The sequence below is a fragment of the Girardinichthys multiradiatus genome, chromosome 8, assembly GCF_021462225.1.
Source record: "Girardinichthys multiradiatus isolate DD_20200921_A chromosome 8, DD_fGirMul_XY1, whole genome shotgun sequence".
Classification (NCBI taxonomy): Eukaryota; Metazoa; Chordata; class Actinopteri; order Cyprinodontiformes; family Goodeidae; genus Girardinichthys; species Girardinichthys multiradiatus.
In genome coordinates this window covers 8,900,706-8,917,284 of record NC_061801.1, presented here as the reverse complement: position 1 = coordinate 8,917,284, position 16,579 = coordinate 8,900,706, and the positions used below count along the sequence as shown (strand labels likewise).

General features: G+C 39.7%; 1 protein-coding gene across 4 annotated transcripts in view; it reads left to right on the top strand.

Annotated features, from left to right (window-relative positions):
- The window catches only part of clip1b (CAP-GLY domain containing linker protein 1b), a 60,645-nt gene that overhangs the window by 2,474 nt on the left and 41,592 nt on the right, over positions 1 to 16,579 (top strand). For 2 of the 4 annotated variants that reach the window (XM_047372441.1, XM_047372440.1), the window contains 11 exons: positions 1,179 to 1,362; positions 1,881 to 2,270; positions 3,499 to 3,632; positions 3,730 to 3,854; positions 4,479 to 4,680; positions 5,050 to 5,247; positions 8,421 to 8,524; positions 9,054 to 9,114; positions 9,796 to 9,900; positions 15,092 to 15,253; positions 15,508 to 15,603. In XM_047372441.1, the coding sequence (XP_047228397.1) occupies positions 1,254 to 1,362; positions 1,881 to 2,270; positions 3,499 to 3,632; positions 3,730 to 3,854; positions 4,479 to 4,680; positions 5,050 to 5,247; positions 8,421 to 8,524; positions 9,054 to 9,114; positions 9,796 to 9,900; positions 15,092 to 15,253; positions 15,508 to 15,603 (1,686 nt within the window). In that variant the 5' untranslated portion in view covers positions 1,179 to 1,253. Of the gene's footprint in view, positions 1 to 1,176; positions 1,363 to 1,880; positions 2,271 to 3,498; positions 3,633 to 3,729; positions 3,855 to 4,478; positions 4,681 to 5,049; positions 5,248 to 8,420; positions 8,525 to 9,053; positions 9,115 to 9,795; positions 9,901 to 15,091; positions 15,254 to 15,507; positions 15,604 to 16,579 lie in introns of all 4 variants that reach the window. The other 2 variants (XM_047372442.1, XM_047372443.1) reach the window with 2 other exon arrangements.

Genomic DNA, 16,579 nt, shown 5'->3' with positions numbered 1-16,579 from the left:
TTGATGTGGATCAGTCAAAAGTGTGGCTTATTTACCAATTCTGTTTTTTTCAAGTTTTTTTGGCACTAGTTGCCTTTTCATTTTTGTTATTTTTAAGTAGGTCGACAAGTAGGAATTGGGGTGTAGAGAGGGGCAAGACATGCAGGACAGGTCACCGGGGGTTGGGACTCGAACCAAGGATGGCTGCGTCGAGGACTGAGGTCTCCATGCCCATGGGAAGTTGTTTAAACTGTAAAATTCACGAATTAAAATATTTGCTCAGTGTTCATCGGGCATGGGCTGATATGAAATTCTCACAGTATTGCAACATTCGCAGTCAGCAGATTTTTACATAAAAGTGAAATATAATGATAGCTGCATTTAAAAAAAAAAGCAATATATCTATAACTGTAAAATAATCTAATAAATTGATTGCTATGGTTACAATAATGTTATTCAGCAGACAAATAAGTTTTCAAGTAAATGTTCTAATTGGGCAGAAAATATCTACTGTTTTTGCTTTAGTATAATGGAGTTAGAGTGATGCCACGATGGCTTGAGAACTACAGGAAAGCCCCCCAGCTACCTATTTTTTGGCAATACAGAGTATTTGCTATCTTGTATTAGATATCTTGTTATGACCTCAATTTGCTGCAGTATTACAGTTACTGTTTATTACGCTTGTGCCCGAATTTCTATTGCATATTATGGTATATGCTGCACTTGTGCGCTATGTAGTGTACGAAGTCTCCAAACAAACTTTTGTTGTCACGTTTATTTTGCCAATGACAATAAAGTATTGAATTGAACTGAATCTAAACCAGGTTCGTATCTCAAAGGTCATAGGGTCAATTTCTATTTGTAAAATTATTGAAAGCCACTTGTCTGTTTTCTTCCATTTCACAATTGTCAAACACTTTAAATCCCAGCAAAGTACATTGAAGGTTTGTGGTTGTAATGTGACAAAATAAGAAAACTTTCAAGAAGTACAAATACTTTATTAAAGCAAAGTAAATATTTCAGCTAAATGGCCAAATTGATGTTAATCTTAATTTTTAACTGCAAACTTGCATGTCGAAAGCTTGTGCTTCAAATACCATTAAAGTGATACTATTATGAATATTATATTTGTGGATTACGTTTAGAAAGCTTCATTCAATGTTTGGGTTGAATTTTTATTCCCATATTTGTTTTTCCAGCTCTCTTTGGTCACATTGAGACGGGGGAAGGCGGGGGAAGGCCGTGTCCCCCCACCCTAATTGAGTCCCTCAACCATGGACAAACAGGGCCCCATCACTACACCAGGCAAAGCAAGTGGGTTAAAACCTCCCAGTAAAATAGCTCGACCATCCGGAGTACCATCAAAGACATCCCCATCATTTGGTAAGAATATTTTAGTGATGCTGAATAAATACCCTCAAATAGTCCCCAACCATGAATGTTTAGATATATGTTAACCCAATGCCAAGGGTGGGAGACATCAGAAATGATCAACTGTGTGGGGACGGGGGAAAATCCCACTTTGTCCTGCTGTTGCCATATTGTTGTATTTTTTTTCTACATTTAAAGATCAACTAAATGTCTGATAATGAAAGTTCAATACTCTCAGAGCGCCTCCAAGTGGTCAGATACTTATTAGCCAAATGAATCAGAAAACAGGTCTTGCCATCAGTTTCACTTTTGGGTGCAAGCATCCGGCATCCAGAGCTGAGTGTGTCTTCATCACAGACAGCGTTTGCATAGTGTTGCATGAGATTGAGTAAAGTTATTATCGGATCATTGCTGCCATAGTGTGTTGTGGTATTAACTGAAACACATTTTAATTATGTTGCAACAAGGTTCTTTTCAGAATTTAATAGAAGAAAACATCAGTTTATTACCTTCTTAACTTGTCCTTGTAGGTGCCTCAAAGCCAGTTCCTCCTGAGAAGTCCTCTTCAGGTGTGACCTCCCCAACGCAAGATGGCAACACAGACTTTCAGATTGGTGATAGAGTCTGGGTGAATGGCAACAAGCCCGGCTACGTTCAGTTTGTTGGGGGCACGCAGTTTGCTCCTGGCCAGTGGGCAGGCATTGTCCTGGATGAGCCAATCGGGAAGAATGATGGGTCTGTGGCAGGTGTGCGCTACTTCCAATGTGAGGATGGGCGGGGCATTTTCACACGACCTTCCAAGCTATCCAGAACTGCGCTACCAGAGAAGGAGGCGAATGGGGGGCAGGCCAGCCCTGCACAAGCAGCCTCGGCAACAAGCGATGCTGCACCTGCTGTCTCTGCTGTCCCTGGCTCAAATGGTAACAAACAGAAATATTATTTTAGATCTGGATTAATGAAGCACCTCATAGTGAAAAATCAGTTTTGGTCTGGTTTCTGGTTTCTGTAAAATAATATATTTGGAAAATCACCCTTAAACAACAGTGTTATCGCAGTGCCTTACAAAAGCATCCGTATCCCTTCACAGTTTGTCAAGTTACAACCAAAACAAGCTCCTTTGATCATCAGTTTAAACATTTGCTACATATTCTCAATTGGATTTGGATCTGGACTTTCAATATAATTTCATATAAATCATTCCATTTAAGCACTAGCTGTGTGTTTATTCTCGTTCTCGTGTTATAAGGGGAACCTTCTCCCTTTTGCAAACTCTAACAGGTTTTTTTCTGGATTTGCGCTATATTTTCCTTCATCCATCTTCCCATTAAATCATCAGCATAATGCACATAGGACATAATTTTCAATTTCAGTCTTATCTGACCAAAGCATTTTCCACATGTTTACTGTGTCGTCTACATAACTTGTGACGTACTGGAAACAGCACCTTTTTTCTGGCTTTTCTTCTTTAATGACTTTGTTCTTGCCACCATTCCATTAAGGTCAGATTTGTGAAGGGCACGATTAATGGTTGTCTTAAGTGAGGCTGGGTACAAATGTACCACATTCTTGAAATGTTATTTGAAAAAAGTTTTGAAAACAATTGATAATTTATCTTCCACTTGAGGGTTGTGAACTTATATTAAAATTTCACATTCTTTTGCAAGGAGCTGTTGCATTGTGGTACTTAATTTATTTATCATCCTTCATCCATTCTTCGTCTGTAGCCGGTTATCTCCAGCTGTCTTCGGACAAGCAGCAGGGTACATCCTGGACAGGTTGCTAATCCATCACAGGGCAGCAAAGAGACACACAGGACAAACAACCATACACACACAATCCTGCCTAAGGGCAATTAAAGAGTAATTAGTTAACCTAACAATCATGTTTGTGGACTGTGAGAGGAAGCTGGAGTACATGGAGAGAACTCATGCATGTACTGGGAGAGCATGCATACTCCATGCAGAAAGACCCCCAGGTTGAGATTTGAAGCCATGACCTTCTTGTTGCAAGGCAACAGTGCTACCATGCAGCCGTCTGTCGCATCTTATCTGGGGAATTTTTGTAAACTCCGAACATAGCTGAAAAGACCCCTTCTCCAGTACCTTCCTTTGTCTGGTCGCACTGAAAAAAATATTTCTTCTCTTTCAGCTCCAGTCACTGGTATAAAGACCAGTGGTGTACTTAACCGAATGGTAACATCGAGCGAGTCAGTGTCCAACCTGTCAGACCCAGACTCCATGAAGAAGATCAGAAGAGAGCTGAGGCTGGGAGACCGTGTTTTGGTTAGAAAGACTCATTGAATCTGGAAAAGCAGCGTACATTTGTATAATTTGGTTCTAAAAGTAATTTCAATAATAAACAAACAACTTCCATGCACAGGTTGGTGGTACAAAGGCAGGAGTGGTGCGGTTTCTTGGAGAAACAGACTTCGCTAAGGGGGAGTGGTGTGGCGTGGAGCTGGATGAACCTCTGGGCAAGAATGATGGAGCTGTAGCTGGGACCAGGTGAAGATCACTGATTCCTGGAAACTTTGTATCTACATATGACTTAGCGTATCTGGTAAATCATTCAGTGACTGTTATACAAAGTTCATTAGAGCTGGAGTTTATCCTAATTAATTACATTTTTCAGCACACTTTAACCTGTTAACTAACATCTGTACAGTTTACCAGTAAGCTTTTAATCTGGCCTGTAATGCTATTTATCCATTTAAACTGTTTTTCTTTGGACTTGCCTTCTCTTTGATGTAATGGGACTGGGAGATAATTTGCTGTAATGCTTTCAGCACCAAAGAACTGGGAAGAGGTACCAATAATCGTTTCCCCAGTAATTTTAGGTAAAAACAAAATATTTCTTAACATGGGATTTTCCCCCCCAGTGGATAAATATGCTCAAATTAAAGGTTGGATTCTTCTTACATTTTCAGTAATATAGTGCTGCATTAAAATATAATTATATTTAAAGGCTTTTTACACATCTTTACAAGGGTTGCCAACAGACTGCTTCTATCTGCTTCTGTCTTCTCACAAATGAAACATAAAACAAAATCAAACATCACACAGCAGTTTCTACAGTGTATCTTAACCAACAGGAGTCTGACAGTTGGGTGCAACTTATTTTCCTCCCAGATACTTCCAGTGCTTGCCCAGGTACGGCCTGTTTGCTCCCGTCCACAAGGTGACACCGATCGGCTTCCCCTGCACCACACCCACCAAAGCGAAGAGTTCCCGGAGGAAGTCCACTCTCAAGAAGAGTCCGAGTGCTTCCTCCATCAGTTCCCTCAGCTCTGCCACGTCCTCGATCAGTGGCAAACCCAGCCGGGCAGGGCTGGTAAAATTTACACAGATATTGAACTGAATCATAAACCTGATGCATAACTGTAGCTCAAACATGTGTCACACCTGAATGTTTGGATCGGTTTATAGGAACTGATTTGGCTCTTCAAAAAAAACTAAAGATGTTATCTGTTTAACTCAAAAAATTAATCAAGACCTGTTTCTAGTTGGAACTTGCAAACAAGTGCACCGAGCAATGGTTTTAATTGGGCCTGTGCAAAAGTTCTTTCCCCTAAGAGTATCGATAGTACCAAGATTGACTTTATATTGTAATATTTACCAAAAAAGCCTACTTTCCCCATCCTGTTGACCTTGCAAACTTTTACCAACACACAGAGTAAATTGCGTTTGCATTGTTTTGCAGCTGACAGAAACATCTGCGCGCTACGCTCGCAAGATTTCGAGCACCACTGCGCTGCAGGAGGCTCTGAAGGAGAAGCAGCAGCACATTGAACAGCTGCTGGCAGAGAGGGACATAGAGAGGTGTGAGGTCGCCAAAGCAACCAGCCGTGCAGGAGAGGTGCAACAGGAGCTGGTTATGCTGAGTAAAGGGCGGGATCAGGTGAGTCTTCTGCAGATAATTAAAAGAATTTCCACCTCTTTAGAGTATTACTGCAATTTAAACACTTGTCTAGAGTATTTTCACTGAAACAACTAGCTCCAATGTTGGCCCTTGCTTGTGTACTATGCTTGGTAATAAAGGAGTTAACCAGGGGTTACAAAAACAAGCAAGCATCCATTTTGTTTCCAGAAGTGTTATATGTAAATAATGAACATGAATCAAAGATGGCTGCATGGGAAAAATTGTCCTGAGCAAAGTTTTAGAACGATAAACTCTGTATAAAATGTCCACATTTTAAATGCAATTTATATTTTTACATTAGCTTCCTTCTCTGCTTTAAGAAAAAACACTGAATAAAATGAGTTTTTAATTTTTATTACAAAGAAAATATCGAACCCTTAATTATTTTAATTAGCGAAAGCACAAAAATAAAGATCTTAGTCCAACTGCATTTAATTTTATCTCAGGTTAAACACGGGGCCTTGTAAAGGTTTTCTAACCCTTACATTTTTTCATTTTAAAACCACAAAACCTTATTGTATTGTATTGGGATTTATGTCACAGACCAACACAAGTAAACCATAATTGTGAAGAAGGAAAATTAAACCGGTTTCAAACTTTTGTGTGCTGTGCATTTGTATTCAGTCCCTTTTACGTCTAAATCTAGTCTATTCGAACTAATTGCCATTAGAAGTCTAAATTATTGATTATAATGTGACAAAATGTGGTAAAGTTCAAGGGCTATGAATACTTCACGACAAACTGAAATGTAGACTTTCACATGTAAAAACTCTTAAGTAGAACTCAGGTTTAAAATAAAATCTCTTCAATATCTAATTCTTTGATTCAATATAAACTAAACATAATCTCAATTTTCTAACAGCTTCAAATATAAAGTTGCTTGTTCTTCAGTCTTAACTAAGGCCACATTTGACTTTTTGGTATAGTGTATTCAAGTTTTCAGCAACAGTTAACAGTAAAATGACCGGATGTCTGATAGCTGAAAAACTGTATACCCCCCACCCCCCTGGTCCTGACTGCTCCTACAAGCATTTGTTTTATTTCAAATGCTGATTCGTAATTACCGTACATAGCATACAACCAAACAAGATGGGATAATAACAAAACTGGTATGATATGAAACGTGCAATAATATAAAGTGCAGGTGGTTTTGCTTTGGATGATACTGGTGCCTGATATCAGCAGTATAAAACCTTCATGAGAGGTAGCTAAAATTATTCAGAAAGCGGCTCTGAAACAGATTATGGACAGAGAAAACAGACTCTCCTCCCCTCACTATCCTCTCCAGGGCCGTTCTTGTCTGCCATTATGCACCAGCTAAACAAAACCACAGTTTGGTAAAATAACACCAGGATGTTAAGAGAGAGGGAGGTTTGTTTCCGATCAATTTCATGATCCTAGTGATGTTCCTCAACCAGGTGAGGTCATCAGAGAGGTGTACTTCGAGTTACTATCCACTCTCTTTAGTGCATATCTGCTGGTGCTGGAGGGTGTTTGCTTAGGTTGTGAGCTCTAGGAGCTTATGATCATCTCCTTTGTTTTGTTCACATTAAGCACCAGGTTGTTGCCTCTTGCACCGGGGATATACAGGGGTTGGACAATGAAACTGAAACACTTGTCATTTTAGTGTGGGAGGTTTCATGGCTAAATTGGACCAGCCTGGTAGCCAGTCTTCATTGATTGCACATTGCACCAGTAAGAGCAGAGTGTGAAGGTTCAATTAGCAGGGTAAGAGCACAGTTTTGCTCAAAATATTGAAATGCACACAACATTATGGGTGACATACCAGAGTTCAAAAGAGGACAAATTGTTGGTGCACGTCTTGCTGGCGCATCTGTGACCAAGACAGCAAGTCTTTGTGATGTATCAAGAGCCACGGTATCCAGGGTAATGTCAGCATACCACCAAGAAGGACGAACCACATCCAACAAGATTAACTGTGGACGCAAGAGGAAGCTGTCAGAAAGGGATGTTCGGATGCTAACCCGGATTGTCTCCAAAAAACATAAAACCACGGCTGCCCAAATCACGGCAGAATTAAATGTGCACCTCAACTCTCCTGTTTCCACCAGAACTGTCCGTCTGGAGCTCCACAGGGTCAATATACACGGCCGGGCTGCTATAGCCAAACCTTTGATCACTCATGCCAATGCCAAACGTCGGTTTCAATGGTGCAAGGAGTGCAAATCTTGGGCTGTGGACAATGTGAAACATGTATTGTTCTCTGATGAGTCCACCTTTACTGTTTTCCCCACATCCGGGAGAGTTACGGTGTGGAGAAGCCCCAAAGAAGCGTACCACCCAGACTGTTGCATGCCCAGAGTGAAGCATGGGGGCGGCTCAGTGATGATTTGGGCTGCCATGTCATGGCATTCCCTTGGCCCAATACTTGTGCTAGATGGGTGCGTCACTGCCAAGGACTACCGAACCATTCTTGAGGACCATGTGCATCCAATGGTTCAAACATTGTATCCTGAAGGTGGTGCCGTGTATCAGGATGACAATGCACCAATACACACAGCAAGACTGGTGAAAGATTGGTTTGATGAACATGAAAGTGAAGTTGAACATCTCCCATGGCCGGCACACTCACCAGATCTAAATATTATTGAGCCACTTTGGGGTGTTTTGGAGGAGCGAGTCAGGAAACGTTTTCCTCCACCAGTATCACGTAGTGACCTGGCCACTATCCTGCAAGAAGAATGGCTTAAAATCCCTCTGACCACTGTGCAGGACTTGTATATGTCATTCCCAAGACGAATTGACGCTGTATTGGCCGCAAAAGGAGGCCCTACACCATACTAATAAATTATTGTGGTCTAAAACCAGGTGTTTCAGTTTCATTGTCCAACCCCTGTAGCAGTTTGACTTCTACCATATACACTGATTTGTCATTGCAATAAATGAGTTCCATTACCGTGGAATCATCCACAAATATAAGGATCCGATTTTTCTCATTTTTGGATCTACAGTCCTGTGTTAAAAGAGTGAACAGCAGTGGACTGAGTACAAAATCTTGAGGAGTCCCAGTTGATGAATTTGGAGTTGTTTTTTTTTTTCCCAATGTTGATTGACTGTGGTCTCTCAGACTGTTCTGTACAGTTTTTGGCGTTCGTCATGCCATAGACTCCTGCTTATTGTGTATTTTACAGTATGCACTGGAGATGGAGGCCAAGCTGGATCAGTTGCGTTCTCTGGTGGAGGCAGCTGATCGAGACAAAGTGGAGCTGCTCAACCAATTAGAGGAGGAGAAGAGGTGAGCCCTTCCTTCTGCCTCACTCGACTATGGCTGTTTATGTACAATGTTAAATCCACAGAAGCAGCAACAAAGTACTCAGTTTACCAAACTCATCAAAGTGAAGCTCTTTTCTCAGTGTTTTCTGTGATTAAAATATCGTTACTCTTTAACTTGCCCAAGTAATTCTAAAGACTTATCTAGTGTGTCTGTGATTCAGTTAGATTTTAGTTTTATTTAAAAATCACTACTTCACAAGAAATGTATCCTCAGAGGGCTTTACAGTAAAAATAAAGTTCAATTAAAGTTCAGTCTACATTAAATATAGTTTGGTCACAATTTATATTCCAGTTTAATCTGGGTTGGAAGAGAACATTGGTACAAAAGAAAACAATATTGGAAATTAAATTAAAAAAATAGAGAAAAGGTTTTGAACCATGTAATTTACTCATGAAAACAAGCGTTAAAATATTTTTTCTGTTAAAGGTTGTTTAGATCATTCTTTTTCAAGTTTTACTTTTTTTTTAATGGTTTTGTAATTTTTTGACAGGAAAGTGGAGGACCTGCAGTTTCGTGTAGAGGAGGCATGCATCACCAAAGGAGACCTCGAGGTATACCTCCTTAAAATAAATTCTCCGCACACCAGAGTGTGACAATACATCACACTTTTAACACTTTCTGTGTTAGTGAGCTCTAAAATACTATTTTAGTGGATCTCCAGATCAAGTAACACTGAAGTTGCTTTCCATTTTCCTTTAAATAATGAGTAAGACTGAAGTTTTTCCTTTTCTTGCACTCTTTGGATCCTACATATTCTGTCCTGTTCAGACTCATCATTTATTCTCCCTTTTATTTATTCATCCAGGGGTTGGGTTACTCTTCTTCTCAAATGTCTCTACCATCTTTCATCTTTCAGTGATGGCATCATCCACCCATTATCTGTTCATTAACATGCTTGTTTGTGGAAGTTTTTATCTTCACCATTCTTGTTTGCCTTCATCTTCAGCTGTGCTTGTGCTGTTTGCATTCATTTTTACAGTAGACATTAATTAGTGCCTAAATTAGTTGGGTTCCTATGCTAAGTGCAAGAGAAGATAATATAAATGAGCAGATAAGTCACTTTAACTGAGAACATATCAGAAGTCAAAATGCTGCCAACCTTCTGTGAATTCTTCTGTTTCACTCACTGCTCTTCTTTTTAAATCATACTTTCTGTGCGTTGCACAAAGCTGGCATGTCAGTGCTGCATTGGTGTTTGTTCTCCTTCTCTTCCTGCTCTTTCTTACTAACAGACGCAGACCAGGCTGGAGCATGCCCACATAAAGGAGCTTGAGCAGAGCCTGCTTTTTGAAAAGACCAAAGCTGAAAAACTCCAGAGGGATTTAGAGGACACTAGGGTAATGCTGGCACTTGCAGTCCCACACCGGGGCTGAGTCACGGTCTTTTCCCACTAGGTTTATTAATGATACACAGTGTATATTAAAAGCACTGCAGTGTTGAGGCCCTATGGAAATTGTCCACCGCTGTGGCATAGAGACATTAACAACTCATCTGCATGTAGCTTCTCTTACAACCCAGGTTTATCTGAACAATATGCATGTGTGCATGAGTTTAGCTGATATTGTTTGGAGATACCTTTGCAAAATCAGCCAAAAATATGGCTGGTAACATTTTCTTCTTGCCAGCAAATCCCACATAAAAACATAAGTTTGTTATCTTTATGTTCTATTTGCTTGGATTTTCCATAATCATCTTATTTTAACCAGTTGATCCAAAAAGATCCAAACAATGTATAGAGATGCACAGATGGGAAAATTGTTCCTGTTTTTGTAAAAATTTGACCTGCTGATTCCAAATCCTTTGATGGAACTATAATATAAGAAGATATAAGAACAGTGATCAAATATTTGTCTAGCCCACCTGCCATGAGGAGTGTTTAATTATTTATATGAGAAGAAGAGGTGATGTCATGTTGCATGTGTGAAATAAAAGTTCAAATTTTATTGAAATTTTAAAAAGCAGAAAAAAACTGCATGGGACCTGGTGGCTTTAAGATAAATGTAGAAGACATTCTTTATGCTTTGAACTTTAACCTGTCCCTACTCACCTATGGGTTCTCTGATCAAGGTAGTATTTCATTCTGAAAAACAAGTAACTGTGGTTGATTTTTCTCAACTTCTTTTTGGTTCTATTCATCTTCTATATGTTTAAAACTAAAAACTAAATTTAGAATGTTTTTTTTAGACTGCAGGTCGTCTTTGTTATTTTGTTTTATGTCAAGTCTGTAACTTTTTGTAAAAAGAGCAAGATTTTTAAACAGAGTTGAAATGTTTAGATCAGGAACATAATCTGTGGGGTGATAAGCTGAAACTAAGATTTCTAAAATCAAGAGGCTCAATACAAAAGAAAATTTGTACATCCTGTCTTAATTCACTTTTTTTCCTTCTGTATATTTAATACATTTAGTAAACTTTATTAAAAATAGTACATGAAAAAATCCTAGCAGTATTCCACTGATGCCTGTACTTCCTGACGTCTTTCCAACACTGTGCAGAATGCTGCCCGTCTTATCCATGTGTTTATTAAAAGTACATTCATTTTCCCCCAGGACCGGTCTCTCCTCATCGTGGTCTGCAAGGGTCCAAACTCAGACATTCAGGTTCTTAATACGATCTGGTGTTCACCAGATTCTAAAGTTATTTAAAGCTAAAGTGAAGGGTACAAAAGACAAAACAGACACAACACTGTTATTATTTGTTAAATAAAAATAAAGCCAAAATTGAAAAGCTGTGTGATAAACTAAGTACACCCTATAATTTAAGAATGTAAATGGCAGCCAGGTACTTCTAATTAGGGCACTTAATAAATTAATCATCTGCAGGTTATACTGACTGTATAGGTTACTTTGACCCAATGCCAAGAAGGAAAGAGGTCAGTAATTTCTTTGAATTGCCCATCCGACAGAAATATGTTATGGCCATTCGCAAACTACTTGACATCTGTCATTGTAGAGTGAGAAAGATCTTTCACATTTGGAAAACATTTAAGAGAGATGACAGTCTTGTCACGAATTCACATCCTAGTTGATTTACTCTCAAGATCAGACAATGTTCAGAAATAATGCTGCTCTAGAGTTCTACTTCAGACTCTCCAGGGTACAAATATGGTTTGTTTGGAAGGATTGCCATAAAAAATGCTCTTCTCTCTAAAAAGAAGGCTGATCATTTGGGCTTGTTTTGCAGCCACTGGACCTGGATTCCATCCAATCATTGAGTCTAACATTGAGTCCTTTGAATATTCCAGAGTAAAATGTGAGCCCATCTGTCTGACAGCTGAAGCTTGGGCAAAACTGTCTCATCAAGAGGATAATGATCTCAAACAAAACCTCAGCTCTAAAGTAAAATGGCTGAATATATATATATATAAAACACACAGTTTATTGAATTAAAGTGATGCTGCAAAGAAGAGATACCGATAAAGTCAGTCAGAAAATAACTTTAAAGTTAAAGATGGTTTTACAAGCTCTTAAATCCTTTTTGATTTCTTTATCATATGTCAATTTAAATACAATGGTTCGGCTGTTTACATACACTGAAATCATTATTTCTAAGACTTTCCACATTGAAACATGAAACGACAACAAAATTCAAAGAAGTTCAAACATTTTGATATTTTTTAGCTGCTCTTGTTGCTAGAGAAAGGCATCTACACATATATGCTGGATCTCTTCATAACTTTATAGTTGCTCATTGACTTTGCTTGGAAAAAATAAACATTTGTGAAACAGCAGCTGGGTGTAATAGGGCTGGATGAACAGGTGGACTTACACAGGTGGGGGACAGAAATTAATTCACATACAGTGCCTCGCCAAAGCATTGACAGCTATGCTTTTTCATATGTTGTCATTTTAAAATCACAAATTATAATGTACAGGTCCTTCTCAAAAAATTAGCATATTGTGATAAAGTTCATTATTTTCCATAATGTAATGATGAAAATTTAACATTCATATATTTTAGATTCATTGCACACTAACTGAAATATTTCAGGTCTTTTATTGTCTTAATACGGATGATTTTGGCATACAGCTCATGAAAACCCAAAATTCCTATCTCACAAAATTAGCATATTTCATCCGACCAATAAAAGAAAAGTGTTTTTAATACAAAAAACGTCAACCTTCAAATAATCATGTACAGTTATGCACTCAATACTTGGTCGGGAATCCTTTTGCGGAAATGACTGCTTCAATGCGGCGTGGCATGGAGGCAATCAGCCTGTGGCACTGCTGAGGTCTTATGGAGGCCCAGGATGCTTCGATAGCGGCCTTTAGCTCATCCAGAGTGTTGGGTCTTGAGTCTCTCAACGTTCTCTTCACAATATCCCACAGATTCTCTATGGGGTTCAGGTCAGGAGAGTTGGCAGGCCAATTGAGCACAGTGATACCATGGTCAGTAAACCATTTACCAGTGGTTTTGGCACTGTGAGCAGGCGCCAGGTCGTGCTGAAAAATGAAATCTTCATCTCCATAAAGCTTTTCTGCAGATGGAAGCATGAAGTGCTCCAAAATCTCCTGATAGCTAGCTGCATTGACCCTGCCCTTGATAAAACACAGTGGACCAACACCAGCAGCTGACACGGCACCCCAGACCATCACTGACTGTGGGTACTTGACACTGAACATCTGGCATTTTGGCATTTCCTTCTCCCCAGTCTTCCTCCAGACTCTGGCACCTTGATTTCCGAATGACATGCAGAATTTGCTTTCATCTGAAAAAAGTACTTTGGACCACTGAGCAACAGTCCAGTGCTGCTTCTCTGTAGCCCAGGTCTGGGGAATGCGGCACCTGTAGCCCATTTCCTGCACACGCCTGTGCACGGTGGCTCTGGATGTTTCTACTCCAGACTCAGTCCACTGCTTCCGCAGGTCCCCCAAGGTTTGGAATCGGCCCTTCTCCACAATCTTCCTCAGGGTCCGGTCACCTCTTCTCATTGTGCAGCGTTTTCTGCCACACTTTTTCCTTCCCACAGACTTCCCACTGAGGTGCCTTGATACAGCACTCTGGGAACAGCCTATTCGTTCAGAAATGTCTTTCTGTGTCTTACCCTCTTGCTTGAGGGTGTCAATAGTGGCCTTCTGGACAGCAGTCAGGTCGGCAGTCTTACCCATGATTGGGGTTTTGAGTGATGAACCAGGCTGGGAGTTTTAAAGGCCCCAGGAATCTTTTGCAGGTGTTTAGAGTTAACTCGTTGATTCAGATGATTAGGTTCATAGCTCGTTTAGAGACCCTTTTAATGATATGCTAATTTTGTGAGATAGGAATTTTGGGTTTTCATGAGCTGTATGCCAAAATCATCCGTATTAAGAAAATAAAAGACCTGAAATATTTCAGTTAGTGTGCCATGAATCTAAAATATATGCATGTTAAATTTTCATTATGACATTATGGAAAATAATGAACTTTATCACAATATGCTAATTTTTTGAGAAGGACCTGTATTTTATTGGCATATAATATGATACACAAAGAAGTGTATCATTGTCAAGAAGAAGGAAAATGATACATGGTTTTCATTCTTTTTACAAATAAAAATCTGAAAAGTGTGGCATGCATTTGTATTCAGGCCCTCTGAGTAAATATTTTGTAGAACCATATTTTGTTGTAATTATGCATTTTTGGGTATGTCTCTACCAGCTTTGCACATCCATAGTCTTAAATGTTATGACCATTCTTGCAAAAAATACCAGATTGAGTGAAGAGCATCTGTGAACATGAACGTCTTGCCCCAGATTCGCAATTGGATTTAGGTCTGGACTTTGACTGGGCCATTCTAATATATGAATATGATCTGAACCAATAGTAGCTCTGGCTGTAGGTTTAGGGTCGTTTGTTCCGCTGAAAGACAAACCTCCACCCTAGTCTCAAGTCTTATAGCCCACAAGAAAACTTCCTACTACATTGCTGTATCCATCTTCCACCTCCACCATCATGCTTCTCCAGAAAGAAACATGATGGTGGTGCCACCTGAGGTGTGGATCTATGCAACTCCTCCAGAATCACAATAAGCATCTTTGCTGCTTCTCCTATTAATCTCCCCTTGCCAGGTTGTTAGTTCAGATGGACAGCCAATATTACAGGCTTTGAGATGAACAAACCCATGACCTTCTCCCTGACCTGTCAGCTTGTTCCTTGGTCTTCATTAAGCTGTTTGTTCTCTAATGTTCTCTAATTAACCTCTGAGACCTTCACAGCACAGCTGGATTTATACTGGGATTAAATTACACACTGGTGGTCTTCACTAATTTGTGTTGATTGGTCACATAAAATCCCCCAATAAGACAGGAATAATATATGAAGTCTGTGGTTGTAACATGGCAACTTGAAAAAGTCTAAAACTATTCAAGGAGTATTAATGCTTCACTGTAGATTTTTCATGGCTTTTATTTGACAGACAAATTGAGCCTTTTTTAATTGAATCATTTGAAGGTTTTACACCTCAGCATAAAACCATAAGGTCTTACTTTTAATCTCCTCAGTCGGGCACCCTGTGCGCCCTCATGCCGCCTTTGTCCTGTTTATGCTTCAGGTGGCCACGGTGTCTGAGCGCTCCAGGATCATGGAGCTGGAGAGGGAGGTGGCGGACCTCCAGCTCAGGCTCCGGGCTTCCCAGCAGAAAGAGGATGCTGTGTCTCTGTCGCAGCAGCAGATCAGCAGCCTCAAGGCCAAGGTTCAGTCTCAGGAGAAAAAGGTTTGTGGACAAGAGAATTAGCAGCACTGCTGCTGTGTTGAGCTTGGCTGCAGCTAAACCTTGAACACAACATCGTTTGCTGGTTAGACATAGTAGCCAGCGAACATGGGTGGTAAAGCTAGAAGTGTTGATGTCATTCATATATCTTACAGCTCTGGTGTCAGGTCTTAATGTAAACATCAAAAATTATATATGACCGTTAATGGTACTGTCATAGGATGTAATTATGGCCCAATACTGGTATATCTCAACAGATAAGTGAGCTGAGCGTCGACCTGGAAAGAAAACAGAAAGAGCTTCAGTCTGTGCTACAAGAAAGGACATCTTTGGAGCAGCAGCTGTCGAGTCTGGTAAGAAGTTAAGAATCTCTGGAGATTATGACAATTATTAAAAACGGAGGTGATATTTTCATCAAAAGATGAGTGTACTGCAGCCGGTCCCAGGCATGAAACATAAAGCACAGCAGTATTCCTGCCATTGTTCTTCATTCAGATATGTTGAAGAGTCTGTTTTTAGGAAACTTAGATGCACGATGTACTCCAAATGATTCCAGGATAAGGTTCACACAGTTCATCCAAGTTTCTGAATATCATTAGACGTTTAAGCACTTTCTCAAATATGAGGAAAGCTGAACCCAACACTGATCATCAATCTAAATCATTAACTACCACATTTACAGGGAAATAAATAACAAGTTTTAATAGCTGTATGTTCGCATTTTTACGTAATTTCATCAGAATGTGAAAATATAAAGAAATTAAACTATGTTTCTCTTCCCCAGCTGATTAAAAAGGAGCTGTAATTTTGTGCATGTTACTGAGAGCTTGCAGCTTACATCCTGAGGAATTAAGTTATTACATGTTCTAGTTGTTCTTGATTTGATAGTCATATTTTCATTCAGAAAGTTAAAGTGTTCATACAAAATGTGCAGGCCCAAAACTGGGCTTACTAAAATGCAGATACTTGTCCTGTGTGTGTCTGTGTCGCCCTGTGATGGACTGCTGGCCTGTCCGGGGTGCACCCTGCCTTCCACCCACTGATTGCTAGAGATAGGCACTAGCCTGTCTGCTTTGTTGTTTGCTACTCACCATTGGGGGTCTCTTAAAACAATCTGGATCACAGTTTTTAGATGGCTACCATTTAGAAAGGCTTGTTTCATTTTTCTGTGCTGGTATTTATAGGATTTTAGTGGATTAGAACTGGCTGGACGTCAGAAAACAAATTAGATGTTACGGGATAGACTTGAATCCTTTATTTAGGAGTGATGTTGATAGAAATGTTGAATAAGGATGCTGTTTACTATTGATTTTGTCTTGTGCTATTAGA